The 22013-nt window shown below is 58.4% G+C and overlaps 2 protein-coding genes across 3 annotated transcripts in view; both read left to right on the top strand.

Annotated features, from left to right (window-relative positions):
* Positions 1 to 22013, top strand: part of KRT80 (keratin 80, type II) — an 82050-nt gene that overhangs the window by 47007 nt on the left and 13030 nt on the right. Inside the window, exons 1-2 of one of the 2 annotated variants that reach the window (XM_012653037.1) lie at positions 14473 to 14871; positions 20592 to 20800. The exons of the other annotated variant lie outside the window; for it this stretch is intronic. Of the exons in view, the coding sequence (XP_012508491.1) occupies positions 14572 to 14871; positions 20592 to 20800 (509 nt within the window). The 5' untranslated portion in view covers positions 14473 to 14571. Of the gene's footprint in view, positions 1 to 14472; positions 14872 to 20591; positions 20801 to 22013 lie in introns of those variants that run through there. 2 annotated transcript variants of the gene reach the window in all.
* LOC105814914 (chromosome unknown open reading frame, human C12orf80) lies at positions 96 to 2168 on the top strand. The gene is given in 5 exon segments (XM_012650034.1): positions 96 to 191; positions 194 to 342; positions 1678 to 1712; positions 1715 to 1788; positions 2130 to 2168. Coding segments are annotated over 5 exon segments (393 nt in total).

Raw genomic sequence — 22013 nt, 5'->3', positions numbered from 1 at the left:
TTTGTCCTTCATTTTAACTCCCCCTCCCCTTATCCCATCATCCCATCTTTTGAGTAGGAAATCCTTCTTGGAATCTAATCTCAAGTCTTCATGCCATGGCATGAGCCAATGTTCCACCTTTATTGGAGTCTGGGGACTAAGGTGGAGGAGGCTGAACTGGCTGGTTGGAGGAGCCACCTCCTGCAAGCCGATGGGGCCAGGAGGGAGATTATGGAGGCGCCGGGCCCAGGGCTCCAACATGCACCTGCCGCTGCTCCAGGGGAGATCGGGGGCCTGCCAATTTACCCCGCCCCATGAGCTCATGGTTGCATTTGCCAGGCGCTGGCTCAGGGTGCAGGTACTGACAGCGGGGCCTGGGCATGGAGCCCAGGGACAAGAAGATGGGAAGGCTGTCGAGAGCCAACAACAAAGCCGTCCCATGGGGCTCAGATACAAGGTCCCCCTGGCCTCCATGTGTGGCCTTTAGCCAGTGACTCACTGTCTCTGCTCCTCCTCCCAGGCCCTTTTATGCCCCCCAGTAGGCTCCCTCTGCTGCCCCCTCCCCTCAAAAGACATCAGGTGAGGGCAGGAGAGGATCTCTCACTCCCCAGGGGTCAGTCTCTCCTTTGCATCTCTCTCTGCTGACCTTGAACAGGACGCTCTTGTTTCAAAGCACAGAGAGTTTGCTGGGCAGGAGACGGATGGCCAGTTGCTGTCATTCCTGGGGCTGCTGCAGGCATACCCCTAAATGCCAGTTATAAAGTGACCACAAACCCTCTGCTCCAGTGTTGGAGCATGCCCAGAGGTTGACCCTCAACCTCTCCTTCGCCAGCTAACTCCTGGATGCCCTTTTCCAAGTCATCCCTCTGCCCACTTCGAAATCCACCACTGGGATCAAGTGATCCCTCCACTGAGCCCTGATTGGACAGGCTGCAGCTTCTGGAAGCCAGCACGGGGAGACCTGGCTGGCAACCCCAGGGACAAGGAGCCATCTGCGTCCTACTAGAGTTCAGGGTCTCCTGTTGCCTCCTGATTTACAGGCAAAGCCTCAGCTGGGCCCGGAGCTCTGTCCTCAGGGTGCTCTCTCGGCTCCCACCCCACTCTTTCATCTCAGGCCTTCGCCTCAGTGCAGCCAGACACACGTGCCTCCCTCTCCCCACCAGGGAGCCCCACGCAGGCCCTACCCCTTCCAACCTCCCAGCCCTGCTTCGTGGCCACCCTCCTAAGGGGGCCACCTGGGTTCTGCCCATCTCTCCCTCCCCACCCACCACCCCAGCACTAGTGCCCAAGGTAAGCCTGCTGCTCCCATCTTGGACCACAACCTGGGATGTGCCAGTCACCCCCACCCTCCAGGGAACTCCTCGAAAACCAGACAGTGTCTCTTCCTCACATCCAGGGCCCACCGCACACACTCTCCTCCCCTCCTGACCCTGCCCTCCACAGCCCTCTCCGTAAGGGAGAGGGAAGACTAAAGTCCCCTCCCCTGGGGAACTCTGAATCTGAGGTTTCTGTCCCCTGCCTCAGGCCCAGGCTCAGGCTGCAGCCCCAGGTGTGGGGCAGTGTGGAGGCAGGCTGGCTGGGGGCACCGCCCTCCCAACTGGCACCTTGACCCCCTGAGGACAGAGGCCACTTCTCAGACTCTCTGTCAGCACCATGCGGAGGAAGCCACACTCCCCCTCGTTTCTCCCCTCAACGTCCCACAGAGAAGATACTTGCATGGGCCACAGGCCAAAACGGGCCAAAACCCTGGAGAGGAAGACCTGGCTCAAGACCACACCACATTTCCACGCCATTTTCAAGTGGCACCAAGTGGGCTGGGCACGCACGTTGCCAGACAATCCCCACCCAGGAGGCAGGGCAAATTCCCAGGGTGCCAGGTCACTGAGCCGGGTCTCTTGGGTAGGGCACCCAGGGACTGGCTTGTTCTGGAATGACGCCGCCGGGATGCTAAATGCCAGCTACTCCCCTCACCTGCCCCAACCTCAAGGAAAGCCTTGTCCCTCCCCAAGCCATTCCACACTCCCCTGCTCTCAGAAGCCTTCCCAGCCAACCCCACCCAATTCTCACCACCGCTTACTTCGCGTCCCCTCGGCACTTAGATCCCACGTTACCCTGTGCTCATTTGCCCTGGTTTATGTGTTACTTCGCAGATGTTCTCACGAAGCTACAGCTCCCATGGCCGTCACTAGCTGTGAGAGCAGTCAGTGTTAATGAAGCCCATTTTGCCGGAGGATTAGTCCCTGCCCTTAAGGAGTGCCAAGGAAGACTCTGAAATCTAATTTTTTCCTCTTGATAATCAAGCAGTCCCACTGACAAAACTGCCAACGATAAGCAGCTTCTCCCCATGTTCAAGATCTCACCTTGATCGTCAGGGAGGCCCCATAAGGTTGTATTTGGGCAGGAATCTCTGGGGAGTACCTGGAAGAGGGAAGCTTCTCCCATTGGAGTACTGCACACGCTTCCACAATCAAGTCCACTCTTCCTGGCCTCCGGAACCGGCCTGCACGCTAATGCTGTGTCCCCACCAACACACACGGCTGGCTCCCTCCGAGGCCACAACAGATGTAGAGAGAGGCCGGCCTGGGGTTGAATCTCGGCTCTGGCACTTACTAGTTGTGCAGACTTAAGCACTCTGGACCTCAGTTTTGCTATCCGTAGAATGAGCACAATAACAGGAACATTTTGAGAGGGTGACAAAGACTGGCATGATATCTATAAATCGATCTGTGCCTTGCTTGGCACAGAGCACCCCTCAGTAGGTGGTAGCCGCTGCTATTCCAGTGCCCCAGCACCCCTCACCTCCAGCCCACCACTGGCTCTCGGGGAGCCCCATGCCAAGGGTATAGCTGGTGTGTTGGGGGAGGGAGAAAGAGACGGTCCCTGGGTTTCAGAGGCCCCCTCTGCTCTGCTGTTGTGGGAAGCATTTTCTGATGCCCCACCCATGGGGCTGACTGGCTAGGTGTCCAGGGCTGTGGGGAAGGAGCAGGATTCAGAGACAGCTTGGCTCAGCCCTAAAACTTATCCAGGCCTAGGTCCAGAGGAGAAGCCAGCCTGGGAGGCCTCCCTTGTACCCTTACATATTCAGCGCCACCCTCTACCCTACAGGCCACTCCTGGATGACAAAGCACCTTGGATGCCAAGCACGGACCTTACCCAGGCAAATGGCAAGAAGGGGGGGACTTCCAAGGGTTGTTGGGGCAGAAGGGGATGTGCCTTCAGCTGATCTGCGTCCTCCTGTTTTGGGGCCCAGCCACGCCAGGACAGTACACATGAGCACTCAGTGCAGACTCCACAGTGGAGCAGAAGGGGAACAAGGCGAAGCCAGGGTGTCCCCACACCCCTGTGCCTGCTCTGCCCAGAAACAATGGACCAGGTGTCTCCTCAACCCGCAGTGAGAAATGCATTTTACACAGAGACTGACAGACACGTGCATTCACAAACAATACTTTGCAATGCACTGGGATGGTTTTCCGTCCTCAGGACAGTCTGAGGAAGCCTTCCACATAGACAAGCCACAGCCCCAGGCCAGCAAAGGCATGAGAGCTCCCTCCAGGACATGGACACTGGGTCAGCAATCAGGACAGCTGGTGCTTTCACCCCTTCCTTCTTTCCCTCACTCAGCCCCTCAGGGGCTAAGCCAGCAGCTGTCCTTCCCACTGTATGGCTGAGGCAAGAAAGGCTCAAAGAGGCTCTAGAAAGGTTTGCGTGTGCTTGCTTGTGCTGGCAATGCTCTGAGTGCCTTACACACGGAGCTCATTTAGTCCCCGGAGCAGCCCTGGGAAGCAGGTCCCGCTGCACCCTCACTTCGCAGAGCACCTGCCCCTCACTTGCTCAAGGCCACACAGCTAGTTTCAAGCAGGCATGGGACTAGGTTTAACCTGGAAAACCTTTAGTGGGTCCCTACTGGACCATGCAGAGCACTAGGCTGCTCTGCACATTGGGGCAAACTCCGGGTGGGCAGGGCGGCCCGTAAGTGGGGCACATCGATGGGCCGGTAGGCTCGGGGCTAGAAGACAGTGTGAACAATGGCTGTGGCTTCGCAGAAAGGTGGTAGCAACTCTGCCCAGCTCCTCCTTCAGAATCCAGAAGGCTATTTCAACTTATTTTTGATCATAAAAGAAACATGGGTGGGGTGGGTGGAAGAGGCTTCTGCGGTGGCCTCCACACAGGTGGCTTGGCCTGGACTCTGTGACTCCCTGGCTGCTCCAGACCCTCTTGCTCCCCAGGGGTGGCCAGACCAGAGCCTGTTGGGCACAGAGAGGCCTGCTCAGAAGGGACCTCTTCATTCACAGAGGCCAGAGGGCCTGGGGGTTTTGGGAACCTGGGGTCAGGGGGGAGGCAGATCCCTGTCTACAGGAGCTGATGCGGTCTGGCTGCTGGAGTCCAAGGGCACCTTGTGGGGCAGGGCAGCAGCCACCGGCCCTGCTGAGACAGAGGGCAGGGCCAGACCTGGGGCTTCCCGCCCAGGATGCCATCAGCCTGCTGAAATTCCAAGCCCACGCAGCACCCCAGGGCTGTTGGGGAGGGGCGGGATTTACACCTTCCCCACCCCCACTGACACCCCAGTGGGAAATGTGTTGAGCTCGTCAACATCTGTTTGGCCACGGGGCCAGTGCTCCTGAGGCTCCTAAATGATGGGGCAGGAGCCAGGTCATTAGGCAGGAGAGACTGTCATTAGTGCAGGTGATGCCACTGCTGCAGAGACAATGGCAAACAGTCATTAGCGGCTGTGTCACGGGGGTGAGGCAATGCTGGCTGGCTGGCTGGGGAAGGGCAGCAGTGCACACATGCACACATGTTCACACACAGAAGGGGAAGGAGACACGCTCGCAAACACACGGGCATGATTGCACACTCACATGCTCATTCTCACAGCGGTATGAGCAGACACACTCATTTGTGTTCACACCCTCACACAAGGGCATGAATAGACACACCCGCGTACTTGCACACTCACATTCACACAGGGCGCAAGCAGGTGTGCTTGTACACATGCTCACATGTTCACAGGCATTCACATGCAGGGCGTGAGCGGACACACTCTTACATGTTCACACACTCACAGAACATGAGCAGATGCCCTCACGCTTGCACACTCAACATTCACACAGAGGTACAAGTGGGCACCCACACTCGTCCCATTCACACCGCACACGGGGGCACAGGAGACACGTGCTCACACGCATCACACACACAGGGTGTGAGCCGCATACTGACACAGGCGCACACACCGGGCCATGAGCAGGCACTCGCACACTCACGCTTTCCCACACGTTGCCAGAGAAGGCCACAGGCTCTGAGACACACACACACCAGAGGGGCAGGGCCCTTGGACCCTCCCCACGAGCAGGCACCCAGATACACAGGTACTGCCCCCTGCCCTGACACAGACACGCGGATCCTCAGGGGCCCCCAAGGAGAGACCCACAGACACCCCTCATCCTGCCCACCGCCTGCCTCAAAGCAACCAGGAAAGAGAAACCAAGCGAAGAGCAAAGAGCGGCAGCCCGGCTGGGTGTGCCCGACAGCTGGCACGGGCCCTGCCTCGCCAGAACCCCCCAAAGTGGGCTGCTATGGCCTCCACAAACCCCGGTCCACAGCAGGGGAGAGGCAGGCAGGGGGCTGGGGATTGCAGGGGAGGAGAGTAGCTGAAACCCTGGCTGGCCGGGCTGGAGTCTTCCTTCACCGTCACCGTTGCTGTGCTCCGTGGGGCCCCACTCCCTACGGAGAGCGCGGGCAGGACGGGGAGAGCAGCATGTGGGGTGCCGGCCACCCAGGCAAGGCCCCCACTCCAGGCTCAGTTCTGGCTCTGCCACTTTCCAGCTGCATGTCTTAACTTCCTGTTGCCACTGTAACAAATTGCCCTGAACATAGTGGCTTAAAACAACACAATTTTATTCCTTTATTGTTTATCTATAGAAATCTTATTTACTACTGCAGCTTTGTAGGTCAGAAGTCCAAAACGGTCTCCCTGGGCTTAAATCAAGGTGTCACAGGGCTCCGTTCTCTGCCTTTTCCAGTTCCTTGGCAACCCGTCCATCTTACAGCCAGTAGTGTCTCTCACACTGCCTCAGTTTTCTGCCTCTGTGGTCCACGTTTAAAGGATGCTCACGATGACATTATCCTCAGATCGTCCAGGAGAGCCTCTCCATCTCAAGAGCCCTAACTTAATCACATCCACAAAGCCCCTTCTGCCACACAAGGTGACATGGTCGCGGGCTCTGGGGTTAGGGTGTGGACATCTTTGGGGGCTAGTATTCTTCCTACCTAATTGAATGACCTGGACAAGTCACTTAAGCTCACAGAGCCTCAGCATCTTCAACTGTAAACTGAATATAATGCCTACCACATGGGTGCTTCCGGGGACTTGGAGAGCCACATGAATACTGGAAGCGCTGTTCCTCCCCCGGAGCCATCCTCCGTCCACAGCACTGCCCTCCCCTCCTTGGCTTCCTGAGGGCGTATGCGAAGCAAGAGAAAGATGGTGAGGGAGCTCTGAGGCCAGTGAGGGGGTGTGCTTGGGCTCGGGCAGGGGCCCACAGTTGGGGTAAGGACTGGCTGGGGGTGCGGGTGTCTCTGGGGCTCCCTGGATCTGGGCCCTGCTGGGAGGGCAGCCACCCTGAGCTGAGGACACACAGCCCTGCCGTGCCCTGGGACAGAGGGTCAGGGCGGGGTGGGCGCTGCTCCTGTTTATTCCTGCCTGCCTCTGCCTCATCTGCTGCCATCTGTTTGCAGGGCCCTGGGGCCAGTGGGCGGGCAGGAGGCCCCAGACCAGGCTGCTATTACTCTGGTAAGTGCAGACCACAGGGCGATGACCCAGGAAGATAAACCCCACATAGAGGAATCGCTTGCTAGAAAACAATCATTAACCCCCATCTCGCCCAGCACTCTCTGCCCACTCAGGAGGCAGCCGGTGGCACCTCAGAGACAGCCGGGCTCACCAGACCCACTGGCCAGTCCTGCTCCCACTGGTGGCCCAGGCGGGGCCTGTCCTGAGCCCACCTCTGCCCTCTCCCTCTGTGGCTCACCTCATCACCGTTGACTGCCCTTCCCCAGCCCACCCCAAGCCAGCTTCCTCCGGAAACTCAGAGCTTAACTCAGGGACTAAGGCCCCAAACAGCATGAGGAAGCCTGGGCTGGGCGCCGAATTATGGGTGGAAGACCTGGGTGCAAATCCCACTTCTCTGCAGAATAGGAGTGCCACGCCCTGGCTGGCCTGGCCATGCAGGAGGATGGCCTCAGTCACATGCGTGAGTGCTTGCTGTGAGCATGGCACGATGCGAGTTACTGAACACAGGAAGGGCTTCCTCCTCCTTCCTCCCTGAGATGTGGTGGGCAGGGATGGCCTCAGACTGGCCTCGCACAGACCAGCCGCCTCGAAGACTCCCCTCTTCTCCCCGCATCAGGCAATCCCAACAGGAGCTGGGCAAAGGAAATAGAAGGATGGGGAGGAAGAAAACACAGCTGCCTGCATATAGCAGCAGGTCCCTGAGAGGTAGGTGCTGAATGCATGAAATTCAACTATTGTGCTCCTACTGTACAGCAGGCACTGTGCTCAGCACTGGGAATACGAAGATGGATGAACCAGACACCACGACAGATGAAGCTTTAGTTCTCCAGATGTCCTGAGCCTCCTGCACAGGCACTGAGGACCCCTGCATGGGTGGGACATCCGTGGGTGGCAGGCGGCCTGCGGGCGGGTGGCTCCCTGCCCTATGCCAGCTGGAGCAGTGCCCAGCACCACCCTGGGCTGCTGCCACTCTAACAGGCTCACAGATCGTGCGACAGGGAAAAGAGTATGGTTTCGGTCCATTATCAGGCCAGATAAAGGCAGCTGCTGAAGCTCAAGGGAGAGATTTGGGCTTACAAATGAGAGTCTGCAGATGCCCCACCACTCCCGGCCTTCCTTTGTCAGCCACCCTGGCCTCCCAGTCCCTCTTTGTTCCTCTCTGAAAGCAGCCCCAGGGAGGAGGACACCTCCTAAATAGCTGCCTGCGGTGTTGGGAATGGAGGGGTGAGGAGCCTGGAAGCAGCTGGGCAGCTGGCCTGAAGACAGGGGGTGGATGGAAGGAGATCTTAGAATGCAGAAAGCACTGGTCTTGGAAGCAGAGGGGATCTAGGATTGCGGGATGAACACTCCAGTCGCAGCCCTGCCTTGTTTATCGTCACGTTTGCCCCACTGCTCAGCACAGGGATAGTACCAGGTAGAAACTCCAAAAGCCTTTTCAGAATGAATGCCCAAATAGCAGGGGTACAGCCCAGGCCAGTTTCTGCAGTGACCAGGATTCCAGCCAGGGTTCCCCAGGCCCTGTCTAATGGGGTGACTGGTGGGGGGTTCTGGGGGAGAGAGCCTTGCCTAAGAGAGCCATGGGAATAGTGCTAAATAGCAGAGTACATGCGTGCATTAATTCAGCAGCTACCTATTGCACACCTGCTATGTGCCAGCAGCAATAGAACAATGAACAAAACAAAGTCCCTGCCATGGGAGAGGTTGCTTTTGACAGCTGTTCTGCTCAAGGACACGTGAGGGGCTCTTTGGAAGACTTCCTGCAGGGAGGGAGCAGGTACGGTGGCTGCTGAGGGCCTATATGAAGCTCAGAGGCAGACAGGAGGGAGGAGAAACTGAGTTGTCTGAGGCCTGAGAAATGAGGGCTGCGGGAACCTCCCTCATGGGTGGGACAGACAGGCCTGGTGAATGGACTGCGGAGTGGGCACGACAGGACCTCTGTCGCTGGGACCTGTCATTTCCTCCTGGGAGAGGATGCAGATAAAGGATGTATCGTTTCCCAGGGACCAAGGCAGCCTGTGCTGCCCCTTGGCCCTCTCTGGGAGGCATCGAGCCAGAGGAAGCGGGGCCCTCCTGCAGTTTCCCTTTGTGCAATCCTCCTTCCTGCTCCTCTCCACCCAGAAGCAGGCCTGGCAGCTGTGCCGAAATGCCGAAATACCACTGGCATGAACTCAGCACCCACACAGCAGGGCACAGGCTAGGATCTCTGGGGAGGCTGAGCTTGACCTACGCCTGGACCAGGCGAAACATATGCATCCCCCTGAGCTCCATCCCGGGGTCCTAGATCAAAGGAGAGGGACCCAAGGGGGCTATGGCTTGGTCCCTGCCCTGCCCAGGTGCACGTCTAACTAAATTCTAGGCCTAGTGGGGCCTCCATCAGCCTGAGGAGGCTTCCCATTGTTTCTTTCTTTTGCAGGGGGGATGATAATCTTCTTCTCACCCACCCAAGGCATTGGCCATGAAAGGAAGGCATCAGAGCTCCCACTGGACACTGAGCAGAAATCCAAGGGTGTAACATGCCAGGCCTCTGGGAGTCAAGTGGTGGACCCTGTGAGCCCCCAGGTGGAGGACCCAGTGCACCCTGGGCTAACCGCAGGCAGCCCAGCTCAGCCTGCCAAGGAGGCAGCCAGGTCCTGTGGGGCAGGGGTGCAGAGTCGGCCTCCAGAGATGGGGTGTGCCCCACTCCCAACCTTCCTCCACAAGCCATCAGGGGTCTGCTGCTCGACAGCACCCCAAAGCTCACGGTGTTGCACCCTGTGTCACAATACAGTACAACAGGTGCTCTGGGAGGAAGGGTGCCTGGGACTCACTCCAGAAAGAAAGTTATTGAGCACCTATGATGCGCAGGCACCATGCTGGGTGTTGGGACGCTGAGGGAACAAAACCACCATGCTGTCCCTGTGCTCCCAGAGCTTCGCAGGGAGGCAGACACAAACAAGCAAACACCAGCAATAAATAATTACAAATTGGGCTAAGTGCTGTGCAGACAGGAAAGTGCAATTAGCCTGTGCTTACCTCTCTCTGGCCCCAGAGGCCTGCCCACATTACGGAACAGCCACACCTGCCGGACCTCCGGCATGCTTCCTGGCCAAGGCCCTTGGATCACACCGGAATCCAAGCACCTGCACGGCAAGGGGTTGACAACAGTTTGCAGAACATTTGTTGAACCAAACTGGAAATATTTTTTAAAAAACCAATGATCATCCAGTGCAACCTAATTTTACAGGCCCTGGAGGCCGAGAGAGGCCGAGTGTTTGGCCCCAAACCACACAGCTGGTGAGTGGTGGAGCCCTAGTCCAGAATCTGGGTCTCCGAACTCCAGGTCCAGAGCTTCCGCCCCCAACCTGTGCTGCCACTGGGTGATCCTGAACCAGTTCACAGCCCCCAGGAATCCGCAGCCTCCTGGCCCATCTCAGACGCCCTCTTTGCAGATCAGCACCGTCCCGTAGAATTGTAGGTGCCGATGGAAAGGTCTGTATCGGCCCTGTTCAACAAACACGTGACACTACTTAGCGCGCACAGGGAAATGTGGCCAGCGTGGTGGGGTGGGGACGGGCAGGGCTGTGGAGAGAAAGAGGACGTGGCAGAGACGCAACGCGACGCGGCAAGGAAGAAAGGCAGCAGGGACAGAGGATCGGGTTTGGTGTTCCCAGGACTCTTCCATCCCCACAGCCCAGGAGCCACCGAAGGACTTCATGCATGGTAGTGATCACAGCCTCCATGGGCCCCCGAGGAAGTCACTGCTCCCCTGAGCTCTGCAGCACCTCCAACACTCCGGTAATACCTGCTCTTGTCATTCCCTGTCCCCATCCCACACAAACAGTTTCTCACCTGCACAGCTCGTGATGCTGCCAGCCTGAAACACCCTTCCCTCCCCTGCCTAGACAGCTCTTCCTCTTCCTTCAGGCCTTAGCTCACTGTCTCCTTCTGACACCCTGTCAGTCAGCCTCCTCCGTGTCTCCACAGCCTGCCTGGCATGCGGAGGAGGCTTAATTTCCCCATCCCCGCTGTTAGTTCCCCTTCTCGGCCCTTGTCCTTCCCAAATCTCTACTTAGCTCCCCATCCCCCAGCTCTGGAACCCTCAGAAACTCTTATCACACAGCCACAGGTTGCTTAAAAGCCCTCAGACCCTGGCCTAAGCCATCCCATTCCCAGGACTTGGCCCCTAGGCAGGGCCTCCCTCCTGCAGGACTGGCCTGCTCAAAGGGAAGAGCCAGAGAAAGGAGGCCAGAAGTTTCCAGCTTCGTCAGCGAGAGGACAGTGACCCAGGTAATGACCACAGGTGTGGACGTGCGTTTAGGGGAGAGGATGAGAAACAGCCAGGAACCTGAGCAGGCGCATCTGGGAAGGCTCCTGGCAGAGTGTCCCTCCTTCCCGTCATGCCCTGGAGTTAGGCTAACTCTCCCCTGCAGGTTCCAGACCCTTTGCTGGCTCCCTTGCCCAGAGAGTCCCTGTCTGTCTCCCCAAGAGCCACATCCTGGCCAGGGCCTGAGCCAGGCTGGGATGTGCCCACTGGAACATTCATCCAGCAACTATGTGTGGCTATCCTGCTTGCTGTCACCCCTCCACAGCCAGGCCTCAGCCAAATGGGGAGCAGTGCAAAGAGGAGGTGCTGAAACTGTGACACAGAGATGCCATTCGCATAAGGACATCCAGCCAGGCTGCAGGGGTGTGAACCCAGATGCCTTTCCTCCCCCAGGGCAGAGAGACGGAGGAGCCCCAAGCCAGGACTCCGAGTGGGCAGGAGACCGAGAGGGACCGCAGATGGGAAAACAGGAGGGAGGTGGCACAACATAGACACAGAAAGAAGAGGTGCATGAGAATAAAAGGGAAGCAGGCCAGGCGCAGTGGCTCACACCTGTAATCCTAGCGCTCTGGGAGGCCAAGGCGGGAGGTTCACATGAGCTCAGGAGTTTAAGACCAGCCTGAGCAAGAGTGAGACCAGCCAGGAGAGGCCTCCAGAATCCCAGAGACACACACGATACCATTTCCAGCTAGGGTCACCCAAGCTTGTCCCCCATGGAAGCACCAAGCAGGTTTGTTTGTTAGTGTATCCAGGAGGCATATGGAGACTTCCCAGGTCCCTAAACATCCCCAGAGAGACTGACAATCTCCCCTACTCTCCATCTCCCATCTCCTGACCCCTGCCAGGCTTCCTGCTTCCCTGGCAGAGGGGGTTTGAACCCCTGGGTGATTCAGTGGTCCAGGCTCTGTACCAAGGCCGGCATAGGGCTGTGTCTGGTCCTCAGGGAGGGTGGAGACTCCCACTGGCTGGCGTAGAGAGCCCCCACTCAGAGACAGCTGCCTTGCCCAGAGGACCCCCGAGGATGACAATTCAGGGTGAAGGGAGGTATGGGTGGGGCTAGGGGAGGGAAGGGGGCAGGGGAAGAGGCAGGGGGTAGGGAGGAGGATGTAGGGCTGAGTGCTTTGGAGTTTTGTTTGTTTTGGGCTTTTTTGCTGCTGTTCCTGTTTGGCAGCCAGAGCAGTGACAATCATAGCCACCTCTACTGACTGCACCCAAGGAAGACTGCTGGGCCAGAGAGCAAGCAGCAGGCGGGCCCCACATCCCTCCCTCCAGGCCAGAGCCCCAGGCCAGCACAGCTTCCTTTCCTCCAGGGAGGTGAGAACACCCCCCGAGGAAACCACCCAGTGATCGGTGCTGTGCTTGGGCCCCAGAGACCAGCCCTGCAAAGCCAGCCTAGGAGCCAGACTCGGCAACTAACTATGACCTGTGAAAACTCTGAGGCCTGAGGAAGTCAGCAAGAAATAGCAGACGTAAGTCTTGCAGAGGCACTTAGAAGAATTAGGCTTCTAGCTTAAAGAGAATTAGGTGGAGGAACTGCCCTGAACTATACCCTGGACAGTAAGAAGACAGCTTCCTTTCCTAACCACTGCCCTTGCTAGGGCCCCAACACTCAGAGACTGAGATCAGAGAAAGAGCTCCTAACTCCAACGGTGCGGGTTCAAATCCATCACTGATCAATTGCGGGACCTTAGATCAGTCGCTTAACCCTCTGAGCCTCCTTCTTTGTAAATCGGGGCGACTAGAATCAAAGCATTCACCCCCAGTGGGGGTTGTCACGAGGATTGTGGAGCTAATCCTCGACGAGCATCTGGCCCACTCCTGATGCGTTGGCTATTCTGGCCTCAGCAGAGCCCAGATGCCACTGCTGCCCCCACCCTCCCCACAGAGCACAAGGGCGATTGGGTAGGGGGCAGGGTGCGTGTCTGACCACATGCCATTCGGATACTAGGCTGGGGTAAGGATGGTGGGAGGCTAAGTGGCCGTGCAAGCAGGTATTGAATGGGGAGTGGCAGTGTGCATCAGAAGTGGGAACAGACACCCAGCAGGGCCTCACCAGCCCACCCCAGCATGGCACCCTGGGGGCCAGGTGCAGGATGGAGCCGCGGCCTCAGAATAGTCCTGTGTCCTCCTGAGCCAGGAGTGCCCCATGTGTAGGAAAGAGGTCTGGACTGGGAGGAGGTGGCCAGGAGGGTGCTGTGACTCCACAGGTGGCCCTCTCCCTCAGGGCTTCTCTCTTCTTCTGGGCCCAGAGGGGACTTAGGTCCCTTCCGTCTCTGGCCATTGAGACCCTCCCAGGCAGGCTCCTCTCTCTGCTCTGGCCCCACCACCCAGGGTGCTATGCCAGGTCCAGGGAGGACACCAGAGTCAGCCACCAGGGCCAAAGTGTCAGGACCATCAGCCCGGGAAGGAAGGAAGAGGCTGGGCCAGGCGAGCTGCAACCCCTGGGGGTGGAGAGTGGGGCCTCAGGAAGGAAGGCAGGGGGAGTGCCCTGGACGGAGGGCAGGCTCTGTGGGGGCAAAATGGTGTTTTTTCTATTTCCGCATCATACTTCATATGAAAGAGGTCCAGGGAGCTAGAGAAGAGAGGGAGGGAGGGTGAGAAGAAGGGTCAGCCAGGGAGGCGGGGTCTCCCAGGGCCCTGGAGGCAGAGCCAACCTCATGCCCAGGCCTCCACCAAGTGCCTCGCACACGCTTCCTCCTGGGACGTGGGTATTTTCATCCCCACTTTACAAACAAGGACAGGCAAAGATCAGGTGTCGTGCCTGCCCGAGGTCATGCCAGGGGTGAGCATTAAACCCAAGCCTCATGCCTCCAAAGCCAAGGGCTCTTGGCCTGACCATTGATTTCCTCCAGCCTCTGAGACAGTGGAGTGTGCGTGGCAGGTGCTCAAGGGGTGATAGCTGGAGCCAAGGAAGGAAGGGGCGGGGTAGGAAGAAGGGGAAGATACTCAGGGAGACAAAGGTGCTGTTTTCCAGTGCCCGGCTGGCACGGTGCCCAGGACAGCTGCCCCACACTCGGGAGCTCAGGGCCTGTGCTTGCCTCATCCTTTCCAGAAGTATGTGAGCCCAGCTACGTCAGCCTTCAGGTATGTAGCGAGGGCTGCCTGCGGTGAGAGGCCTCTCTCTGCTCTCTCCTTCCCTGTTGAATCTACCCTCCTTCACTGACTCCCCCCAGCAGCCAGCCCAGCCTTGGCCCCCTCCCTAGAGCCAGGCCTGCTTGGTTGGGGGCCTGTGACCAGCCCCTCAGCAAGGCAGATCCCCTGGGGGAGGGAGAACCCTGCCTGCTTGTGCTGGGGGAGGGGCCGCAGCACCACATCATCCAACAGGTTGGTCAGGCTGGGAGGCGTCCCGCCCTCCTGCAGCTAATGAGCACTGTACGACAGGTGTCTGCTCCTCAGTCCCCAGCCTGCCCCGGCTGCGACCAGAGCCTGCCACCCATCTCCCATCCAAGGCTCACTCACTCATCCCTGGGCCCTCCTGCTCCCAGGCCGGGGGTCCGAGATGGCCTGCCGCTCCTGTGTCATTGGCTTCAGCAGCCTCAGCGGCTGTGAGGTGACCCCGGCGGGCAGCCCCCGGCCTGGAGCCTCGGGATGGAGCAGCTGCGGGGCCCCCGGACCGAGCTTCAGCTCCCGAAGCCTCACAGGCTGCTGGTCAGCTGGCACCATCCCCAAGGTGACCGTGGACTCCAGCCTGCTGGTGCCCCTGGACCTCAAGGTGGACCCGGCCGTCCAGCAGCAAAAGAACCAGGAGAAGGAGGAGATGAAGGTCCTCAATGATAAATTTGCCTCCCTGATTGGCAAGGTGAGAAGTCGGTGGGGGGTCTTCCAAACTAAGGGCTGCCAGGCCTGGGCAGGTGGCCAAGCTCTGTATTTTCCTAGCAGGGATCATCGTGCCCCACCCCTGCCCACAGCCAATGGGGAGGCCGCATTGCTAACTCTGAGCAGAGGGCTGGGGAGGGAATTCCTGCTCCGTCCTGGCATGGGGGGAGAAAGGGTCCCCGGATGGCCTCTGAGGGATGTATGGACAATAACATGCCACACGGCCTGGGGCCACCAACCCCCACCCCCCCTCCCACCAGGCATGGACTAGGGAGCAGCACCGAGTGTGGCCAAGGGTCTCTGTCATGGCAATGGCTGATGGAGGCATGGCCCTTGGTCCTACTTGAAGCAGATGGACAGTACAGATGACCTCCCAAGGTCCACGCTCCTGTCCATCCCTCAATGACCCTGGAACCCTGCTCAGCTTCCCAGTCAAAAGAACCAGCAGGGCCGAGGGGGCGTGTGGGGCTGCCGGAAGGAGGCTGCGGTGAGAGAGGATGCGGCTCTGGCACGTCAGGAGATAGGAATGCGGGGATGGATGCTCGAGTCAGGTCCAGCAGCCGGCCGGGCCTCCCCGCACCCCACCTGAGTAGGGGCATGAGTCCTCAGCACCCCAACCCCCACACTTCCTCGACTGCCCATGGGCTGCAACTGGTCTAGGGCACTCGTGTCATCTCTATCCCCAGGGCAAGGGAGCTCCCGAGGGAGTCCCGTACACCCCCCCCAAACCTGCTCCTCACCTCCTCTAAGAAGCCCCCCTGCCCTGCCCAAGAATAATCATGACAGTAACAGCTGCTACTTGCTTGCGGTGTGCAGGCACTGTGCTGGGTGCTTTGCAGATTTTTTTCTCTATTTTCCTCAACAACCTTATGGAGATATTTTTATGCCCATTTTACACATGAGGAAAACTCTACTTTCCTGACCCTCCCAGTAAACCACAGGCCCAGCCTCCAGCCCTGGCTCTGTCCTTGTCTGCCCCTTGGTCTCCCTGACTCTGTTCTTCTGCACGTTGCTGGCCTCCCCCATGAGGTGGGAGCTCACCGGCAGGGGCAGAGGAACAAGCACTGAGCACCTGCTTGTGTCTGGCCCTCTGCAGGAACTTTGCAAACGTGATGTAATGTGCCCTCACAGCGCTGTGAGGATGAGGGAACTGAGGACCAGAGAGGTTAAGTGCCTTGCCCAAGGTCACATGACCAGCAAGTGGTGCAGTCTCGATTTGAACTCAGTCTGTGAGACAAAGCCAGTGGTCTCTGAGAAGGAAATCAGTTCTTTCCCTCGCCCATTCATGTGCCTAGACCAGAGTTTCCTTGTCCCCACCTGGGGTGCCCAGGTCAGGGTATCCGGAGGGGATGGGCAATCATCCACAGAGGTGCAGCATCTGTCCCCCAGCCCCAGAGGTTCCTTCAGAGAACAGCCCAGCTGCTCTGGGGAGGCAGGTCCCTGCAGAGCCACCTCCTTACCAACCTGGTTTAATCCCTTAAAAGGAATGTTTCACTGAGCTGTGTAATTTGGCTCCAATGTGTGGCTTTTCTCCCTCCAATGCCAGTGCTAGTATCACCCTGTGCCTCTGCCATACGGATGGATGGTGGGTGGGCACAGGGAGGGGGCCCTGGAGTTGGGGCCCTATGTCCAGGAGCCAGGGCAACACTCTTGAAGGTATTTAACAGAACTGGAGCCTCCCAGCCTTCAAGCCTTGGCCTTGAGCTGGGGTGCCCTTCAGGGTGGGACGCAGGGTGCTGTGGGTGCCAGCCCTTTGGGGATGTGACTTCTGGGGCTCTGCCCCAAGGAATCCCAGCTGACCCACGACTCTACAGAGGAGATCTGGTAGCTCCTTGTGAAGGCTGCTGGGGCCCAGGTAGAAGCAGGCTGTGGGTGAGTGCAAAATCTGGAGCAGCGATACTGGGTTTAAATCCTGGCTCCACCACTGACCAGCTGTGTAACCTCAGGCAGGGTATTTAACCTCTCTGTGCCGCAGTACACATCGGGTTCATGGGCTTGTCAGAATCAAATGGGATAATTTTTGAAAAGTAGTTAGAACATCCCCCACATATGGTAAATACATTATAATTATTTGTCAAATAAAAAATAAAATAAATGGGCCTGGCCCAGGGAGCTCCTAGAACCCAGTTAGCCCCTTCCAGGCAGGAGCCTTGAGAAGAGGGGAGGGGAAAGCCCTGTGGGAGGAGGAGTGAAGGGATCTGGTGGGTGCAGCATGATGTATGGGAGATGTCTGGGTCCAGGGGAAGGCCCAGGGTGAGATACCAGGACCAGTGGGTGGGGGCTCTGGGCAAAGAGAGGAGAGGGCGGGGGCACTTGGCCCCACATCTCCTTCAGAGAGCACCGAGGAGAAGGAAGGGCAGAGAAACTCTCAGGAGTTGGCAGAGAGGCCCTGGAACAGCATTGTTTCTTCCACTTGCTGGCTGTGTTTCCTTGGGCAAACCACTTACCCTCTCTGTGCCTCAGATTCCACTGCTCCACTCTGCTCTGCTTTGCAGTGGCCCTGAGCTCATGCCAGGGGCAGCACTGGTGAGGCCACAGTCACAAGATGAGGGGGATGAGGAGGACCAGCAGCAAGAGAGGCGGAGGGAGGTGGGAGGGCAATGCCTACCTCTGGCAGAGGCTGCTGGCAGGGCCTCTCGCCTTCACATGCTTAGACAACAAAGGGGATGCAGGCGGGACAAGAGGCAGGACTGGCCAAGGGCATCCTGGCAAGGTTGTAGAGAGGAAGCCCAAGCGTAGTGCTGAATTGCCTGGAGATGGAAGGATGGGGACATGTCTTCCCCTGGGCCTATGTGACCAACCCCTGGCAATCACTGAAGTCCTCCCCCTGCCTGTATACAGAAAGCCACAAACCAGGCCTTCCTGACGAAGAGTCGCTGAGGCTCCTTGGGTGAAGCCAACTTCTGGCCGAAGGCAGGGGATCTGACGGCCCCACCTGAGCAATAGGACCTGCAGGCCCCAGAGACACTGTCCTGTAGGCTCAGGACCCGAAATCTCTGAAGTGGTCACCTTGCTCCCCCGAGGAGGCCCCAGACTCCAGCCAGGAGCTCCAGTTTAGCTTGCTTAGTTTCGCCTACAAAAAGCACATCTCAGCCTCTGCCCTGCCCTGGCACCATGGAGCTGGGCCACAGTCTCCACGTCTGTAAAACAGGAAGGCAGATGGAACAAGCGTTTGCTCTGTGAGTCCCCTCCTAGAGCTGCTACGGCATGATCCAAGGGTGGGGGACAGAGAGGAGAAGGAATGAGGGGTGAGGGCTCTGTAGCCTCCATCGGTTAGAGGCAATTAACCTGGCACCTCTCAGGTGCCAGGATTATCGGCTCTCCCTAGGCCTTTGTTCTGAGAGGGAGGAGCCTTTCTGCAGGGAAGGTCCTGGGTGGGAGATGAGTTCACATCCCCACCCATTGAGGCAACAAGAGACTCCTACAAGGGCAGTGGGAGACAGGGGCCTGCCCCTGATCCTCCAAGATCGCAAAGGCCCTCTGGCTGGACTGGCTGGCCAAATGCACACCACGTCCCAGCAGGATAGTGTTGAGGCACTGGAGATTGAGGTTAGACTAAGGGAAGAACTTCCTGGTGTGAAGGTTTTTCAGTTCCTCATGGGTGGAGGAAGGAACCTCACAGCTTTCCCATCACTCCACCCTCAGTGTAAACATGGAGCTCCTGCTCATCAAAAGGGAGAGAAGGCGGGGTGAGCAGACACCCCCCCAGTGCTCCCTCTCACATACACAAAGCAGGGCAGAAACCCTCTTGACCTCCATCCCTACTGAACCTGTTTGGCTGTGAGTACAGTACACAGTAGGCTTAAGGCTGGCTTCAAGCAGAACCTACCAGCACAGATGGGAGTTAAGCAGGGAAATGACAGCCCACAATAGCTGTCGTCAGATGCTGTCATCCAATATTCCTGCTGGAGTCGTCGACTGTGAATGCCAAAGGGGATTTCCTAAGGTCATCAGAGCATCTCAAGCTGGGGAGGTAGGTGGGTCAGAGAGGAGAGCCCCGCCTGACACTCAGGTTCAGGAGGGATGGGGAGCCCATGAGGTCCAGAGCCGGCAGCAGCCATCAGATGGGCCTGTCTGAGAAGCTTGGCCACCAAGCTGCTGTGTGACCCTGTAATTTGACCCCACCCCCAGCCCCAGCCCCCATCACCTCCTCAGTAGACGAGGAGTGCAGACCAGCTGCTCCAAAAGGCTCCTGGCAGCTCTTGCAGGCTTCGATTCCAGGAGCCCGGGCTAGCAGCAGCAGCTGTGGCGGGAGGAGGCCCAGCGACTTGCCTGTGGTCGGAGGGCACATCACTGGGCCGGCTGTCACAGCATCCTCACGCTCCGGCCAGGAGCCGAGCCCCAGCCCTGCCTCCCACCTCAGTGGCCGACCCACATCCTGGGCTCCGAGGGCGTAGAGACCCGGAGAGGGGAGCAGATGGCTCCCATGTGACCGGAGGGTGCTGAGTCGGGCAAGTGAGGAACAGATAAACTGAGGGCCTTGGTGCTGGGGGGAAGCAGGAGTCTCTCAAGCAATCAGTCAGCGACTGCTTCCTGCAGGATGGAAGCAGAGGGCCTGGGACATGGGAAGGAGAGCGCCCAAGGAGGCTGCAGCCTTGAGGGCACAGGCGAGGTGGGGAAGGGCCCAGGCCAAGCTGGGCTGGACTGGGTGGAGGGAGGTAGAGGACCCAGGAGGGACTTGACAGCAGGAGGCGTCTGAGAGGCAGAGCTTGAGAGGAGCAGCGTGGCACAGTGTCCTTCCCATCTCCCGTCTTTATCCTCAAGGCAAAACTGGGCCTACCTGGAGGCAGAAGCCAGCCCAGGCAGGGCAGCGGGGGCCCCAGAGCCTGCACAACTCCAGCAACAGGAGGCATCCAAGGTCGTGGTGAAATGATTCTAAACACAAACCGCCTGGACTCCAGGCCTGGCTCTGCCACGTGCTAATTTTGTGACCTTGGGCAAGGTCTTCCACCTCTCTGTGCCTGGTTTCCTCATCTGTAAAATGCAGCTGATAATAATACCTACCCATGGGGTTGTTGCCCGGATTAAATGAGTTGGAGATGTCGAGCATTTGGAAGCAGGGCTGGCACACAGCAGGGGCCACGTGAGCTCTTGCTACTGTTACTATTCCAAAGCACGTCCCAGGCGCTTCCCCCAGCAGCCCTCAGAGGTCGGCAAGTGTTATCACCCCCAACTTCTAGATGGGAAAACTGAGGTTTGGGAGGCTATAAGTCCTGGGTTGTCTGGAGGATTAGCACTTAAGCACGGTGCTAACCAGGCCCTACCCTGCTGAGTTTCCAAGACAAGATGAGACCAGGCTTGTCGTGGTAGAGAGGGCAGAGGGGCCTCCGACACCCACGTTCCCTGGGGTCTCCCACCCCAGCTCCAGGCAGGCAGGGAGAGCCTGGCACCTGTCTGCACTCTCACACCCAGTCCCCTCCCTGCCCTGGCCAGCACTGCCCTGCCCTCCCTCCCCTCCCCTGGAAACCTTCGCTCACTGGCTCCACCTTACCCCTAATCCTCCCCTTATCTCACCATCTTCCGTCTGAACAATCAGTAATTAGGATGCAGTTCTGAAGGTGCTGAGTGAGAGCCCTGGGTGGGTGTGCGCGGATGAGCTGCCACTGCCCAGGGAAGCCCTCATGGGCCCTCGCTGGCCAGCCAGGGCCCCCAGCCCCCGACTGGTCTACACCTGGCCCACTCACCGCCCTCCTGCTCTCCCAGGTACAAGCCCTGGAGCAGCGCAACCAGCTGCTGGAGACCCGCTGGAGCTTCCTGCAGGGCCAGGACACAGCCACCTTCGATCTCGGGCACCTGTACGAGGAGTACCAGGGCCGGCTGCAGGAGGAACTGCGTAAAGTGACCCAGGAGCGGGGGCAGCTGGAGGCCAACCTGCTGCAGGTGCTTGAGAAGGTTGAGGAGTTTCGAATCAGGTAGGTCTCGCCCTGTGGGGGAGGTGGGCAAGGACGGAGGGTGGGGACCAAGCTGTACCCAGGTGGGAGGCACCCAAGCTAGAGAAAGAGGAAAGAAGCTAGGGAACATTTCTTTGCCCAAGATACAGTTTTTGAGGGACTAGTGTGTGTCAGATGGTATTCTAAATAGTGGGATATGGCAGTGACCCTGCGGCTGCCCTCTCCCACATGGTGACCCTCACAATGAAGTCAGTCTGTGCTGGCTCCCAGCTAAACCCTGTGCTTGCTGGCCCCCGGGCACCGTCACAGCCCTCAACCCAGCTCTTGTGCCATGAGCACGCTTGTTCTTGTCCCCATGTAGCTCTGGCGATGGGGAATTATGTCCTTAGCTAGAACAACAGATGGGCTTCTGCTTTGGATGTGGCTTTGGATTTCGATCTCAATTGGCTTGGAAAAGAGAGCGCAGCAGCCGGGGCGCAGGCAGGGGATGGGAAGGGTGGGTTTATTTGAGTAAAGAAGCAATCCCCTACAGGCAATGCGTGCCAGGCATCGAGGTAGACTTGGAAGTAGGGAGAAGAGGAAAACACCACCCCAGCCTGCAAGCTACTTTCGCAACTTAGCGGGGCAGACAGACAAGCAGGCAAACAGCTGCTGGGCACAGCAGCCCAGGAGTTATGGGCCCAGGCTGGGGAACTGGACCAGGATGGGGTTTAATCCTTGCCCCCATCCCTCACTAGCTTTGTGACCTAAGGTAAGTTGCTTACTATCTGAACCTCAGTTTCCTCCCGTGTGAAATGGGAGTGATGATGGCCGATACCAACCTATGGCTGGTGTAAGGAGGAAGTCGCAGGAGCAGCATGGTGGCTGGCAGTTAGAAATGGCAGCTTTGCTATCTCCTAGAAGGCTGAAGATCTCAGCACACCGGGTCCTTGGTGCAGGTTTGCTGAACTGAAATGGCTCTAAGAGGGCAGACCAGGCACTTGGGCTGCTCAGAGGAGACGCGACCCTTTCTGACCAGGCAGTGGGCAGGGGTTCAGGGACAAGGAGGTTGAAGCAGAGCGGAGAGCCTGTGTCCCTGCACCCCCTCCTTGGGTCTGGTCCCCAAGGGGTTGCGAGGAGGCCTCAGCCAGGGAGAGGGGAGGACAGAGTGTGGCCAAGCCCCGGGTCTCCCCTCCTGCAGTGCTCTGCCCAGCCGCAAACCCTGCCAGTCTGAGGTGAGGCCCATAGTCCCTGG

The sequence above is a fragment of the Propithecus coquereli genome, unplaced genomic scaffold (assembly GCF_000956105.1).
Source record: "Propithecus coquereli isolate 6110/MARCELLA unplaced genomic scaffold, Pcoq_1.0 Scaffold111, whole genome shotgun sequence".
NCBI lineage: Eukaryota > Metazoa > Chordata > Mammalia > Primates > Indriidae > Propithecus > Propithecus coquereli.
The sequence above is the reverse complement of the archived record's forward strand: the minus strand, read 5'-3'. Positions and strand labels throughout refer to the sequence as shown.